We start from the raw sequence: 17,016 nt of genomic DNA, 5'->3' as shown, positions 1-17,016 counted from the left end.
TCCTATGTCCGTTTCCTGGTTCTAAGCTACCTGCCCACCAATTTTCAGTCAAATCGATTCAGCCGTTCTTGAGTTATAAATAGTGTAACTAACACGACTTTCTTTTATATATAGATAAAATACAACGGTGTATATTTCGATAGAATTTTTTCCCTATTCAAATACTCTTCCAAAGATACATTAAATAGGTAAAAATATTCAAGAAATTAGTTAATGCGGACGCATGAAGTCACTTGTAACTTTAGACGTCCTTTTCAGCTTTAATGATACTCATTTCTTTATTAGATCTTATTTCCAGGATTAAATGTTAACAACTTCTGGAACGCTATTTATATCATCATAAGAAGATTGTATTTTTTGTTATATTTATGATTTTATTTTACACACCATTTATGTCTATACATAGATGTGGCACTTTAAAATTAGTAACAGAAATTATAAGATTTATAAATTTAATAATTTCCTAATATGCATCAATGCGCTCGATAAAAAGGTCTTAGTTGTATGTTTGTAAATCGTAAAACAATAAATAATTAATAATAAGAAAGTAAGATGATATGTGAATGTGTACGTAAAAACATGTCAATATCTTTTGATAAATTGACTGTTTCGTGATTTATTGTGATGTCACGGGATTTGCCAGATGCCCAGTGGTATTGAGGCAAATGTCATTAAGTACATCAGATAATAAAATATTATATTGTGGCGTATTTTTTATTCTATTTTTAATTTCCTAATCGAATATTCATAATAATGTAAAAGTTTATATATTTAATTATTGTAATTAGGAAATGATTTTACAAATCACTAAAACGAAGGTTTATTTTTTTACCAAATATTACAACAATGTGCCGTAACTTATCACATTCAATGAAAATGTCCGATTAACCGTTGCTTTCTGAGACAAAAATCTCTGTATAAAACATATCGTCATCCCTGTCATTATCTTTGACAAAACAGAGATAACTATATATGATTTAAACGGGGATTTTTGTCTCAGAAACCCACGGTAAATGATTAGTTTTAGCAACAATGGTTAGTTACTTTAAACACAACCTAAAACCGGAACGGACAGACGAGGCCTTTCCTCTCATATGTTAGTCAGCGATTTAGAATTAGGGCTGTCAACTTAGGATAAACATAGATCCAAAAACTGGCTGTAAAAAACGTCCACTCTTAATCCTTTCTGCCAGCATTATGCGAAGGCAGAGCAATCCAGTCCAAAGCAAATAAAAAATGCTTTAACGGCAAGTTTGTGCTCAAATAATAGGCAGCATGGTTAATGAAACGACGTGTATATGACTTGGTCCACACATTTTATTGATGTCAAAGCACTGTGCACCTGAAAAGAATTAATGTCAACGCCGAAGTGGTGGCAACCCTATGTCGAACTACCTCGGATTGGGATTTGCGAGACAGTCCATTGACGTCACGGCGTCACTGTTCTAAGAATAAGTAATTTAAAGACTGTGGAGGTTGATGTGGAGAGATTATTCTGGGAATTTGTCAAAAAGCGCGTAGTGCCATGAACCAACTTTCGATGGAGATGTGTGTGGGTATGGTCAAGACTTCTTCATCAAGGTTTTGTTGATTTACCTGTGGAAATAAACGCGCGACTTAATAAATGAGTCTAGGCTTTTTTGTCTGTTTTTGTTTAACATGTTTCTTATATGGTCACGGCGGCAAACATTGCTGCAAGTAATGTAATTTAATGCAACTTTGAATTACAATAATTCCTTGATACAAAATTGGAGTTCTTCAATTGTTTAACAAAATAAATATTATTTGGTAATTTTACTGCATAAAAGTTAAAAAAAAAAACATTTTAAAATATAACCTTTAATGTTTCTTAATGTCGTAAGAAAAAACAATTATCACGCATAATTTTTGTTTTAACTTTAAATAAAAAACATGTCGAATAGCACCTAAATTAGAGGAGAGGCAAGTCAGCGGTCAACAATGTTTGCTCTTGCCGTCCGGCAGTGGGTCATCATGTTTGCGCTGGTTACGGTGATTTACACCATCGCTAGTTAACGCACATTATTGCCTTGTTAGACACTGATTACGTTTACTGTTTGCTTTGACTTCACCGTCTGATGTGCATTCCAAAAATTCGACGATATTCTCACCTTACAAATATCTAAACTAAACCAACTTCGATTAGGTACGTAGAAATGTAGAAACTTAAAATGAGGCTTGTTTGACAAAGCTTGTTATTTATGAAAAAAAAATTCGCGATGAATCGGGTAAAGTAACAGTCCACCCGTGGGAGTTTTTTTAGATCAAAATCTCTATATAAAATATACCATCATCCTTGTTGTCGGAGATTATGGTCTCAGAAATCCACGGTTAGTACACAACACTCCTCGCCTTATCAAGAACTTGTAGTGAGAATCTAAAACCTAAATGACTTTCGATTAATGGTACAACGAAGAAGCTGAAGTAATGAACAACGAGGACTGGCAAATTAGTCCTGAGACTGTTTTATTTTTTCACTGTTTATAAGTAAAACGAATAAGTACTTAATATAATTTTAGATATATTTATGGTGTGTGTAAAAGCAGGAAGGAGCACGATGTTATCGTGTACGAATATTTTAGAATAGAACATGTTAAATGCGTTTCGCATTGTGCGTTAAAGGATATGGAGACCCAATTACGTGGCGTTGAGCGTCCTCGTATAAGCCTAAGGGTCTACAAAGATCCATACGGATCTATACCGACTGGTGTTATTTTCCATTTTGGTAAGTCTGGTATTTCTCTAACGCATTCTATAAAATGTTTTCAGTCCGTTTCAGCAAGAGAGCTGTGTTACTTTATATTACGTTAGTACATCCACATTTAAAGTCTTTTATTAAAGAGAATTATACTCGGTTTGATAAATGTACCATAAAGATTAAGTAACTATTAGACAGCTGAGTATGCGAGTTAGTCAAGTAGGAGGGGAGATTGATATGACGGCAATCTTATTTTGCTACATGTCCTGAAATAACTTATTTTTATGTCTATCCCCCAGATTCTGATAGAAGTTATTTTTAAAATGCCAAGTAAATTAATAGTCAAAATAAATCAAAGGTTATTGTAAAATGATTGCAGCAGAAGAACGTGAAGTAGTGGCTTTTTAATATGTAAGAAACAAGCAACGGAACCTCTCGGACTTCATCAATGCTAAATACATATCGTGTGTAATTAATATTGTAAGAATACAAATTAGATTAGATCCTTCACAACAACTGGTTGGTTGACAATCACGGCATGTCGTCAGTGCAAACGAGCCATATCCTGGTGGCAATTGGCTCGAATTGAGCGGGTGCGAGCAAACATCGCGAGTGGCACATTGCCCATTCCGACCTGTCTTCAACCAGTGAGTACACCCACTGCATTTTTATGTTCATTTACCACTTCTTTCTCCAGATATATAATAAGCTTTCCTTCTTTGTTCTATTATTTGGGAATCCTAGTTTTTCTCTGATCTATTTCTGGTTTATTAAAGGAGTTTGTAGGTTTTTTTGGTAAAAATCTGCATATACTTTGGACCAATCTTTCTTCCATTTCTAACGCGTACCTTGGATGTAGTATAGATGGATAGTTAGAATAGCAAAAGCGAAAAACATTGTGAATTCATTATGAAATATTGTTACTTAACATTCGCACTTGTATTATCTACTAGCTACTAGCTAAGCAGTTAATTTTCACTTATTCAAAACAATATGTTAAAAAAATATATACTAGTACTAGCTGTCGCCCTCAACTCCGTCCGCGCGCAGTTAAAAAAAAATGAAAAATAGATGTTGGCCGATTCTCAGACCTACTGAATATGCTCACAAAATTTCATGAGAATCGGTCAAGCCGTTTCGGAGGAGTACGGGAACGAAAACTGTGACACGAGAATTTTATATATTAGATATATATATATATCTGTGGTAAACTCATTAAAATCAGTGATATTTTATGTAATCTTTATACTAGAAGCAATTAACTTAATTGTAATACAAAGACACTAAACTCAATCAGTTTAATTATAAATCTTTAAAACAAACGAATTATTGTTGATTTTTTTTAAAGTTAATATTTACCACCTACAATTTCGATGCGATGTCTTCTAACTTCAGACAACTGATACCCATATTTAAGTGTTTTAAGAATCACGAAAACATTTGTATATTGTAAAATTTACATTTTATTGTGTCTTGTGGTTAGGTGTATGCATTGTCTGCGCAGATAGCTGTGTCCACTTTGAACAGAGGAATTTGCATTTAGAGGCGTTCCTAAACCCTTATCTATTTAAGTCCTGCCGATCAGGGACAATTTTAGCATTTCCGGCGCCCTGGGCGATATTTTTGGGGTGCCCTCTTTTTTACGTGTCTTGGGAAATCTTCCAAAAATAAGGATTAAGGGGCACTGCAGGCGCTCTTTTTTATCCGATGCCGGTCCCCATAACCCTGGTGCCCTGGGCGGTCGCCCCATCCGACCCTACTCTTATACCGCTACTGCAGCCGATAATCAAATTGCATTAAGCGCAGCCTCTGATGCTAAAGCGAGCCGGCATAAAGTTTAGATGGCACTATATTCAACGCTTTGTTACAGAGTTGAAGACAGTTTCACAACATGTTGGGGCGTGTGTACATACTTACGTTGTGCGTGCTCGCAACTAGCACCTCGCAGCCGGATGAGGTCAGTTATTCAATCACACCAGTGCGGCTTATTTTATTGGCTACACTCCGGCCTCTTTGGAGCGAAAACTTGATATACAGTTTGTCAAGCGTATACTTTATGCCATAAATTTAGTACTTTTAAGAAGCGTTTTAATGTAAAAATTAGCTAATTAAAAGAAAATTTGATGTTAATTACTATTCTATTATATCCTGGAGTAATATACAAATCGAATGGCAACCCAGTAAAATCGCTTACGTCTAGAACAGAGTATTTTAATAAATGAAATAAAATATGTAAAATTTATTAAAATTAAAATTCATTAGAGTGAAACAAACAATATAATTTTCTGATAGGAAATGATTGCGATAGAAAGCTTAACCAAATAGAATTTACCTTTTAAAGGTCGCCCCACACATAATCAAGACAAGAAGCATTGACCTAAGCAATGCGCACAGTCTGGCGATGGAGACTCGACTCGAGAAGAGTGTACTACCCACTGGTTACAACCTGAGCTTGGAGCCGCGTATTGAAGACGCCGCGTACGAAGGTTATGTAGCCATCAACTTGACGTGGGCCTCAGAAACTGATGAGATTACACTTCATGTCTCCCCTGAAGTTGAAATCATTAATACGACGGTTAAAGTATGGCTTGATGACTCGTAAGTAATTGAACATTGCTGTTATAACTTAATTAAGGTATAAAGACCATAAATTTTTTAACTTTGAATTTTTATTTATATTTAATGACAATTATTTCATCTCCTTTTCTTTAAAGTACTGTTATTAATATGTCAAAAATTAATTATCTTTTGAACTGTTAATCTTTTTGAATTCACTTAAATATATTTTTAGTAAGGAACCCCGGGAGCTACGTATAAAGGACATTGATCCAGACACAAAAAAATCTACAATATTGTTTCAAGTCGACAGATTGCTTCCGACAGACACCAAGGGAATAATTGAAATGACTTTTAAAGGAAAAATGGAAACCACAACTAGTGAGGGTTTCTTTAAATCTACTTACAAGACAGAACAAGATCGTGAAAGGTAAATTTGATGTCATGATTGTTATTCCATTTTACGCAAACTTATTCCTTTGTTCAAAAACTTTACCGTAAATTTCTCCTGTTTAAAATGAGATCCAAGTATTTATACCATAAAATACATGTAATATATAAGTTTTAACTTTATCAAATATCTAATTTCTATTATAATTACACTGCAAAATAATAAACACTTTTCACATGTTACATTTAAATTAGTAGAACTGTAATTTTGCTATTAGATACTAGATGGCGCTAATTATACTTTAAAAGGCGGTATCGAGTAGCTGCTGATGAATAGGGTAACTGCGAGACGCGATACAGTTCGCCAATGGTAGCTTAAAATCAGGTTCATTTATGCAGCGATAAAGTCGCAATTAATCTTTTAAATTTTAGAAATAGCCTCTTGTACTATATGGGTCCAAGTAGCTATGTGTTTAAGTAAAGGACTAATAATAATTAATATAGGGATCTACTATGTAACGTGGCTTATTATGCGTCTTTAAAAATCGGGCACCCCATTCGTTAAAATCAGTTCAGACGTTTGGGCCATCACAATGAAATTTACTTACATATATTGTATACAAAGCCATTTACTGAGGCTCGAAAAATAAAACCCTCTTGTCGGTGGGATAATGAAACAGAATAGGAACTTATCTCACAAATTCTAGTACAAAGAATTATTATTTAATTATCAAGATGAATCCATCGCACTAAGTTTTTAATTTGTACATAATAAACACGACATTTGGTTAACGTCTAAATTATGTACAAATTTATATTTTCCGATACACTGTTACGTATATAATTTAAATAACGGATCGAATGCCAAACTTTATCTATAAAAAAAATGATTATATTCCCTTGTATTGATCCACAGTATCGGATCGTATCGAACACCCTACATATATACAGTATGCATATTTAAAAATCGTAACCATGAAAACTTTTTTTTTAATTTGTATTACCACATATCCAAATGTACACTAGAACATGATGTCATATTTGTTGTTACCTCTAATATTTAACCTAGTTTATTTAATTAAATAATGAATTACCTGTGCTTTTTTGTATTGCCTTAGGACGGTGGTTGCAACACAGCTGCGGCCCAACAACGCACGGCGCGTGTTCCCCTGCTTCGATGAACCCGAGTTCAAAGCGCCATTCGATGTCAGCGTAGTCCGCCCCTGGAACATGGTGGCTCTCAGTAACATGGAGATTGACAGAGTTGAGAATATGTTAGTGACATTATTGAGTATTGGTGTCAGTGGAGTGAATGACAATTACAGGATTTGCCTTGAGTCAGAAAAACCGTTTACATTTTATTAACTTCTATATAATTCTTGGATCTTGTAGCACGGGTGAGCCGGAAGCTGTGCGTGTCTTCTTCAAGCGGTCGCCGCCGATGTCAACGTTTACTCTCGGGCTGGTCATTGCAGATATCGCTAAGCTTGGCAATTTCACTAATTTTGACGACGGTTCATCCAATATCAGTAAGTTTTAACATCAGAAAGGCCTACTTTTAATGTCTCGTTCTAGTGATATTTGTTTTGTATAGATGATATTAACTGTGTATTTAAATTTTGAAATAGACTTTAAGCATGTGATCATCCGTTGAGATCAATGACTGATTGTTATGTCCACAGTTCACTGTACCACATAGATCGCTTCATCAATTTAAAAAAAAATAGTTATTTTTAAAGTCTTTTTTTCATTTCAGCTATACAGTTTTGGGGTCGCGATGGTTATATGGAAGTCCTAAATGAAGCTCTGTTCAGAATAAATTACATAATGAACGTAATTAATGTCTACGACTGGCCAGCTTTGCCAATAGCCAAATTGGACATCGTCGCATTACCCAACTATCAAGGCGTGAAACCAGCCGATAACTGGGGCCTTATCGTGTTCAAGTAAGTGTTGTTTAGATGGAATTTAGATTCTAATGTGTTGACTATAAAGTTCAAGGTCTAGTGATAAGTGAAAAGGGTAAACTAAATCGCTTAAGTGACCTATGGTACTTTGTATGTCAAGTTTTAAGGTAATGTTAAACGAAGGGAGTTAAAACAATCAATGTTCTCAGTCTTTTTATTATAAAATAGCTCATTTTATTCATGTAACAATAACGGATCTTATATAACACGGAGAGGTTGTATTTTGTACCTTATTACATTGAGTTATAGATGACTAGCTGTGCCCGCGACTTCGTCCGCGTGAAATACTATTATGGGTAGCATTTTTTTTGAGCTAATTATTTTATTTAACCAACGTGCTATGCTTTGATGTATGTAGAAGAACATAGAAAGAGGTGTGCCCGGACCGCGCCAAATGTAGGTCCTGGGTCTCTGCCTACCCCTCTGGGTTACGGGTCGACAATTATGTTGTTGTTGTTTTTTTTACTTAAACTTATAAAAAATGCCAAAAAATATTAAACTTACAAAATATTCATATAAACATCTTCCCATACAAACTTTAATCCCCTATTCCGTTTTGTTACATTGCAACCTTGAGGGTAAAACTTTTAAAAATTTCAAATGTCATATTTATTTATATCAAATCAGCAGCCTAAAAAATAAGTTTAAAGCTAAAGCTTCTAACTGTAAAAATGACGATACTTCCATACAAATCCACCCTCACTTTCAGCCTCTTATAACCCTTTTTTCGCGTTAAAAAGTAGGCTTTGTCCTTCCTCAGGCTCTAGACTAAATATTGGTAAGGGTAACATCAAAACATATTAAACAAAACATTCACCAAAGCCTTACATATTGCCTAACAAAATTTCATCCCCTATTGTTATTTAGCACTCTTGGGGGCAAAATTTTTACAAAAATTTAATTTCCTATTTATTTATATAGAATTAGCAACCTCAAAAATAAGTTTAAAGCTTCTAACTGTAAAAATGACGATACTTCCATACAAATTTCCACCCTCACTTTCAGCCTCTTATAACCCTTTTTTCGCGTTAAAAAGTAGGCTTTGTCCTTCCTCAGGCTCTAGACTAAATATTGGTAAGGGTAACATCAAAACATATTAAACAAAACATTCACCAAAGCCTTACATATTGCCTAACAAAATTTCATCCCCTATTGTTATTTAGCACTCTTGGGGGCAAAATTTTTACAAAAATTTAATTTCCTATTTATTTATATAGAATTAGCAACCTCAAAAATAAGTTTCAAGCTTCTAACTGTAAAAATGACGATACTTTCATACAAATTTCCACCCTAACTTTCAACCCCTTACAAACCCTTTTTCGCGTTGTAAAGTAGTCTTTATCCTTTCTCGGGCTCTAAACTAAATATTTGTAATGGTAACAGCAAAACATATTGAACAAAACATTCAACAAAATCTAAAATATTCCCAAACAAAATTTCATCCATAATTGTTATTTAGCACCCTTAAGAGTAAACTTTTGTCAAATATTGAATATTAATTTCTTTATATCAAATTAGCAGCCCCAAAAATAAGTTTCAAGCTTCTAACTGTAAAAAAAAGACGATACTTCCATACAATTTTCCACCCCTCTTTCAACCCCTTACATCCCCCTTTTCGCGTTAAAATGTAGCCTACGTCTTTCTTCAGGCTCTAGACTAAATATTGGCAAGGATAACAGCAAAACATATTAAACAAAACATTCACCAAAACTGAGCATATTGCCAATCAAAATTTCATCCCCTATTGTTATTTAGCACCCTTGGGGATAAATTTTTTACAAAAAATTAATTTCATATTTATTTATATAGAATTAGCAACCTCAAAAATAAGTTTCAAGCATCCAACTGTAAAAATGGCGATAATTCCATACAAACTTTCACCCCCACGTTCAACCCCTTGCAAACCCTTTTTCGCGTTAAAACGTGCCCTATGTCCTTCCTCAGGCTCTAGACTAAATATTGGTAAGGGTAATAGCAAAACATATTAAAGAAACATTCAACAAAACCTCACATATTGCCAAACAAAATTTCATCCCCTATTGTTATTTAGCACCCTTGGGGGTAAAATTTTACAAAAATTTAATTTCATATTTATCTTTATCAAATTAGCAGCCTTGAAAATAAGTTTCAACCTTCTACCTGTAAAAATGACGATAATTCCATACAAACTTTCACCCCCACTTTCAACCCCTTCAAACCCCTTTTTCGCGTTAAAATGTAGACTACGTCTTTCCTCAGGCTCTAGACTAAATATTGGTAAGGGTTACAGCAAAGCATATTAAACAAAACATTCACCAAAACCGAATATATTGCCAAACAAAATTTCATCCCCTATTGTTATTTAGCACCCTTGGGGGTAAAATTTTTCCAAAAAAATTAATTTCATATTTATCTTTATCAAATTAGCCTTGAAAATAAGTTTCAATCTTCTACCTGTAAAAACGACGATAATTCCATTCAAACTTTCACCCCCACTTTCAACCCCTTACAACCCCTTTTTCGCGTTAAAATGTAGCCTATGTCCATCCTCAGGCTCTAGACTATCTGTGTACAAAATTTCATTTAAATCGGTTCAGTAGTTTTTGCGTGAAAGCGAGACAGACAGACAGACAGACAGACAGACAGACAGAGTTACTTTCGCATTTATAATATTAGTAAGGATTTTACAATGTTGTATAGGGAGAGTGATCTGAACAACGAGGGCTACATACAACTCGCACAGGAGGTGCTGCATCAGTGGCTGGGCGGGCTGGTAACTCCTGCCTGGTGGTCTGACGCTCACATCAATAAGGCCCTCGTTGGTTATTTAGCTGTCGAAGCTGCCTTTATGGTACGTTACCTCTTTTTTGTTTATGATTAAAATGTCCATGGTGGTAGTCCAGTACCTAAAGATTTTTAAAAAGCTTCAATAATGATGTTAGTCTCGTGTACAAATAGCGATTGGATTTTATATTAAGGTTGCTTTCAATGTTGGATGAAGGGAGATAATCTTCTAAAGAGGACAGATGTAACATTTTCAAAAAGAAAAAATATTAGATGTCCTCTTATAAAGTATAAGTTTACTCTAAAATATATGACAATCTCGTAGCACAATTTTAGTACGAAAAGCTCGTACTGAAATATTGTATCGAGCAATAACGAGATGACAATAAATTTTCGTTTGAGTTGTGATAACATAAGGCTTTGTTTTTTCTAAGTCTCATGGTTGTGTACCGCAAATACAACGTCCAATATCTGAGGTACGTGATCAATCAGCGATGCTTTTTTTCTTCACTGTACCAATATCGAGGGTACAGTTGCTCACAAAACGCTGTTGTTACAATAAATACACGTCAATAGTCTGTTTATTTTTATATTGTTTACGGAGAAAATATAAAAGAATTTACACATATTGCTTCTTAATAATTCATCCATCCATCCATCTAAACTTTCGCATTTATAAATGCATTTATAAATGCGAAAGTTTAGATGGATGGATGGATGAATTGATGTTTGTTTGAAGGTATCTTCAGAACTTATCTCGATGAAATTTGGCACTGATGTAGAACATAGCCTGGATGAATATATAGATTAATAATTTTTTTTAATCCGCGCGAACGGAGTCACTGGTAACAGCTAGTATGAAATATTGGTTAAAAAATTAAAATAGATAGATTTTAAAACCAACAATGCAGAATGAAAGGAGTATAGATGTGCGAATTGTCCAAATTTATTCATGTAAACCTAGATGAGTAAAACTTTTTAAAAAGGTGAAGGACGAATCTCCTATGATTTTCATATTAAGACGTATCGTAGTTTATACTTTCGCATCGTTATACGTAAAAGTTAATTTAGAACAATGGGTTAATGTTGACAATTTATCAACCAAAAATACTTCTCGGTACAGATAAACGGTGGTTGCGAAATGGACGGCAAGTGGCCGATGACGGTTCTCTATTCCTTGTACTACGAGTACAGCAAGCGTTACCCTCACTCCAGGATCACGGGCATGAAGCAGGAGACGATGAGCACCAAGATTGAGTTACTCTTCCGCATGTTTAATTACACTCTCGGTGAGAATGTGTTCCGGAGTGGAGTCAGGAAGTTCCTGATTGAGAGGTGAACACATTTGTTACTAATACAGCATGTAGTTTTGACACCGAGAAGTTTGCTTTGAGGACTTTTTTAATTTAATTGTATAAATTTGTTCGCGGTACTTAAAAGTATCTCGTAATCAGCATCAAATTCTAAATTTAATAGAAATAAGTCATGTCTTTATGTCTTTTTGAAGTAAAGAGAAAGATATAGTAAGAGTGAGGAGAACTGTTCCTTTGTCCTATGCTAAGGTCTTTCGGCCATGAACCTGCAGTCAATCACTCCTAAAGTAAACCTTCACAAATTCTGCAAATGTAATAGAAAGTTGAGGTAAAGGAAAAGAGGGTTTTATCAGAAAGTTTTAACTTTCAAAGGCAAGTTTTCGTTTGCAAATTACATTGTAAAAGGATGAAACTTTGTAGTTTCTGTTAGAAATATGTGATTGCTTGTGAATTTTTATTAGTTTTAGCCGTTTTTTAATATTCGCTCAGTCCACATACAAAATTGATTTTGTGGGTAGATTGAAATTTTTAATATTAAAAGATTATTTTCAGGGCATATAAAACATTCGACAGCGATTTCCTCTGGCATTGCCTAAATGCGGAATACGCAGTCTCCCACGGTGAACATCAGATTGACGTCAAAACTATTGCTCAGAGCTGGATCGAAAAGGACCGACTTCCTCTACTCACAGTTATAAGAAATTACAATAATCGTACTGCTATTATAAAACAGGTATTCAACTATGGTTCAAAATAATCAACGGCAGTCAAAGGGTTAGATTAAACACTTTATAACTGCATTTTACACCAAGATGATAACCAAATCGACATATTTATTAGCCGACTGAAAGAATAATAAAAAAAAATTGTAACAAAATTTCCTAGAAACTGTACCTACGTGAGCGGCCTCATGATGTACCGGACGCGGAGCAGATGCTGTGGTGGATCCCGCTGATCGTTTCTCGCGGCGACAACAACTTCTTCCCCAACGTGGTGACCTGGATGAACGGTCCGGTATATTCTCTCCAACACGCTCCCAATGACGATATCTTCATACTTGTAAATCCTGACGAAATCGGTAAGATACATACATACTCGTACTAACAGGTTTATATTAGGTTATTTCTAATAAATATTAAAATTTTTCAGCTCCATGTCCGGTTAATTACGATGAGCACAATTGGAACCTGATCGCGAATTCTCTTCAGCACGAGCAGCAGGGGATGCTGACGCCGCTCAGCAGAGCCAAGGTCCTCCACGACGCTTGGAACCTCGCCTTCGCCGGGGAACTGTCCTTCGCGACCGCACTCAACATGACACTGTTCTTGAAGAGGGAGAAGCATCACATTGTATGGGACCCCGTGTTCACAATGATCGATCACATTGCAAGACATGTTTGGGACATACGAGATAAATTTAATGTAAGTGTACTTTTTTAATCTTGGTTGAGTTTTACTTTAATAGATCCGTTCTTATAAACTATTACATCTTACTAATATTATAAATGCGAATGTTTAGATGGATGTTATTTTTTTACGCCGTCCTCTCGTTCCCCCTAACATATCTACGTTCCCCTACGTTCAGGGACCTGGATCGATGGATGCAGGGTCGATGGATGTTTGTTAGAAAGTATCTCCGAAACAGTTCAATGGATCTCTATGATATTTGATATAAATATACAATATGGTTTAGAAGAACATACAGGGTATCTTTGATCCAGGAAATAGTTACGGTTCCCGTGGGATACGTTGACTTATATATTTACTACATAACTCGAAAGTGATTCAACACATCTTATTGAAATTTGACATTTATTTATTCGCAGAATTAACAGACACAAGTTTATGTTATAGTTACATGCGTACAATCTAATATATAAGTACATAAAAAACTTATATCTTACAATATTCTCACCGAGACATACATAATTGCAAAAGAAGCTAAAAAAAGCATAGATAACAGAACGTAGTCTAGAATAACACATAAAATACTTTTCATCTTTTTTTTAAATTCTGCGTAGACGAAGTCGCGTGCAAAAGCTACATATTGTAAAAATTTTTCTAACTACTTCTATTTTTTTTCTAGGCTTACATCATAAGTCTACTGCGTCCGATGTATGAAGAATTGGAAAAGAAAAAAGAGTCTGATGACATGAAGATATACCAAAAGAATTTGCGTGCCCATTTGAAGACATTCCTCTGTCAGGCAGGGTACGAGCCTTGCATTCAAGAAGCTCAAGAACAATACAGGAAGTGGATGAATGCACCAAACCCTGATGAAGGCAATCCGTAAGCATATTTATATTCGTCTAATGGATACTTCCTGACAGTCGATCTAAAATCAGTTGAGGAAAAAGAAACCGTTAACATAACAGTTGACGAAAAGAAAGCAGTTGATAAAAAAGCTGTATTTATTTCAGAGTATCTGACAGGTATTTCTGCCCAGTATTCCGTTGGGGGACACAAGAAGAATGGGAATTTGGACTTCAAAGAGTTATTAACTTCCCACATTCTAGAAAACAAAGTGAGAGAACGTACCTTTTAAAAACACTCGCAGGATGTTTAAGAGACAAGACAAAGATCATGAGGCTTTTAAATATAACACTCTTAGAAGGGAATGGTAATTTCACTGAAATGGACCTTTTCCTTATAAACAATATGTTTGCAAATTCACCTCAAGCATATACCACATTGCTGCAATTTATAAGTGATCATTGGGACATCATAAGAGAGAGGTTAGTAATACTAAAAATCCTAACATTTTTACCGAGATTTTTTTTTGCCTTGTTATAACGGCTAAGAATTGGTTTTTAATTGCATAGTCATTCACATTTGAAACCATTGAATGAAATAATTTTTTAGGCAGACAGATTTAAATCTGATGAAATTCACAATTACTAAGGAATTTACCAATGTGCTATGTACCAATGTGTTTTTGGAGTTTCGATTTACATCTATTAAAAAGAAAGTCGTGTTAGTTACACTATTTATAACTCAAGATCGGTCGAACTGATTTAACTGAAAATTGATGGGGAGGTAGCTTAGAACTAGGAGACGGACATAGGAACTTTTTTTATCTTGTGTGCATTTTTTTATTCCGCGCGGACGGAGTCGCGGGTAAAAGCTAGTATTACATATATCCGACGTTCGTACGGTGAAGGAAAACATCGTGATGCTGCACATATCTGAGAAGAAATTCAATGATATGTGTGAAGTCAACCTGCACTTGACCAGCATTGACAGCCTAGTCACCTTTAACTTAGGGTAGGGTCCGAGCCAGTGGGGACTTATAGTTAGCTGATGATGAAGGAATTTATAAATTCACATTTCTCGTTTCTTGGCAGTCTTGTTTCATAAACCTCTTTATTATTTTTATTCTTTCGTTTTCAGATATAATACTAAATCTAATCTGTGGTCACATTTGATATCAACTGCTACCTCACACTTTACTACAGAATCTGGTCTAGACTTAGTGACAAAGTTACATACAGCACATAAAGGTGAATTTGGTCCCGCGGAGCACATTATAGAAAAGTCCATTAAAAATATCAAAGAAGAATCCCAATGGTCAGCTCAGAATTTACCTATCATGGAAAAATGGCTAGATGATTATCTTCATATAAATGGTATTACTGTACAATCAAATCAGTAATCGTGTATGGATAAATATTAAAGTTTTTTGTAAATTTTAAATAAATAATTATAAATTAGAAAATTTACAACATTTTTATACCAAATGATAAAATAATTAAATACATATTGTAATCATACATTTGAATGATGTATTAAATAAAAAGTAATTTTTGAATTTACGTATTTTTTATAATTTTTTAAGAAAATACTTTTCGTTTGGAAAATATTTTTCATTTTTTTTTTATTTTTATACATTATTTATATACATTTTAGCCGCTCCTCTATTATTTAATTATTAATACAATTATATTAAATGTTTTTTAAGAATTGTATAACGAAAAATATATGCATATTTCTTTTTAATTAAAAAAAATGTCTTTTTGTTGGCTTTTTCTTGAAAATATTTTAAGACGGTAAGAAATAAAAAAAAATCCACATTTATATATGCTAAAAAATATTTCATTAAAATGCGATTGAAATCTAGAAACCGACAAACGAGAAAGTTAAAAATTCTTTTAACCTTTATTTAAATGCAACCCGTCTGTCAGCGCTCTTTGACGGATGCATTTTTAAAACTGCGCAGAAAAATAGAATGAACCTTTATTAAATCAATACCAAATATTCGAAATCTGTAAAAATAATAAAGACAGCGCTCTCATTATATTAAAAAAGATAGCAATTGTGTTCTTGTACAAATGTCACAAATTGAAATTGACAGATAACCTAAAAGGAAAATTAGTAATACGTCAATCCCAAGATTTAAATACGGATTAACGATTTTCCAATACAAGCAAAATGTTACCTCCGTATCTGTTTATTATTTAAGTCGGTTATTTGCGATTCCGTAGCACGTGGTCCTGAATATAATTTCATGATTTGTGGTTGTTATTAATAATAACGTATACTTACGCATACTCATGGTTCGTGGTCGTTGAGGTGTCTATGAATAACTTAAATAAAGTTATTTACAGACACCATACCTGACAATATAATAATTTACGGGCACCTCGACGAGTGTTGTGACAAATCGTAACAACACTAGTTGATACGACTTGTTAAGTGTGTTATTGTGATAAGAATTATGTTTGCCACAGATAAAGGTTTTAAAAAAAACGAGATTTATAGATTACTTTATTATAAAATTACAATTTAAAACTTATTAATTATTCTATGTTCCGTTTGAAGTGAGGAATGGAATTGCACAATCTTATGACAGTTATAAATTAGAAAACATCGGTGTCGATGCAGCCTCAGCGCCTCTTAAGTGGCTCGCGGCAAAGTCAACGCACTGCTGCATCGGAAATGCTTTTAGTAGGCGCATATGTAACATAAGTATGGTAAGAAGTTGAAATGAAAAGATCCTTGATATACCATAAAATTCCTTAAGGTAGTTCTACAAGACATATTGCTGCATGTAAGTATGTTTCGCTAGTTAGTACGGTCATGTATTATAATATTTATTTAGATTAAATAAATAAAGTTGTGCAGACAATAATAAAAAAATTAATCACAGTAAACATAGTACTGTACATTACTGTGTTGTAAAAAGTTCAATGTCAACATTTAAAAATTTGCTTTAAATTCCCTGAATATATTTTCCTGCTAAGAACTTATACCCGTGTTGTTTATAAAACATTGATCTAGCAATGTTATTAAAATGTACAAACAGTTTGACCCTT

The 17,016-nt window shown here is 34.1% G+C and overlaps 1 protein-coding gene across 1 annotated transcript; it reads left to right on the top strand.

Moving 5' to 3' along the window:
• Positions 1–3,266: 3,266 nt before the first annotated feature.
• On the top strand, positions 3,267–15,363 carry LOC106720166 (endoplasmic reticulum aminopeptidase 2). The gene is made up of 15 exons (XM_014514748.2): positions 3,267–3,363; positions 4,587–4,673; positions 5,058–5,314; positions 5,508–5,702; positions 6,781–6,936; positions 7,055–7,191; positions 7,419–7,608; positions 10,309–10,459; positions 11,516–11,727; positions 12,258–12,438; positions 12,591–12,783; positions 12,855–13,126; positions 13,791–13,993; positions 14,125–14,439; positions 15,095–15,363. Exons 2-15 carry the CDS (start codon positions 4,608–4,610, stop codon positions 15,354–15,356), a joined length of 2,790 nt encoding a protein of 929 aa, XP_014370234.2. The 5' UTR covers positions 3,267–3,363; positions 4,587–4,607; the 3' UTR covers positions 15,357–15,363.
• Positions 15,364–17,016: the final 1,653 nt, after the last annotated feature.

The sequence above is a fragment of the Papilio machaon genome, chromosome 8, assembly GCF_912999745.1.
Source record: "Papilio machaon chromosome 8, ilPapMach1.1, whole genome shotgun sequence".
NCBI classification, from domain to species: Eukaryota; Metazoa; Arthropoda; class Insecta; order Lepidoptera; family Papilionidae; genus Papilio; species Papilio machaon.
This window is presented reverse-complemented; position numbering and strand designations above follow the sequence as displayed.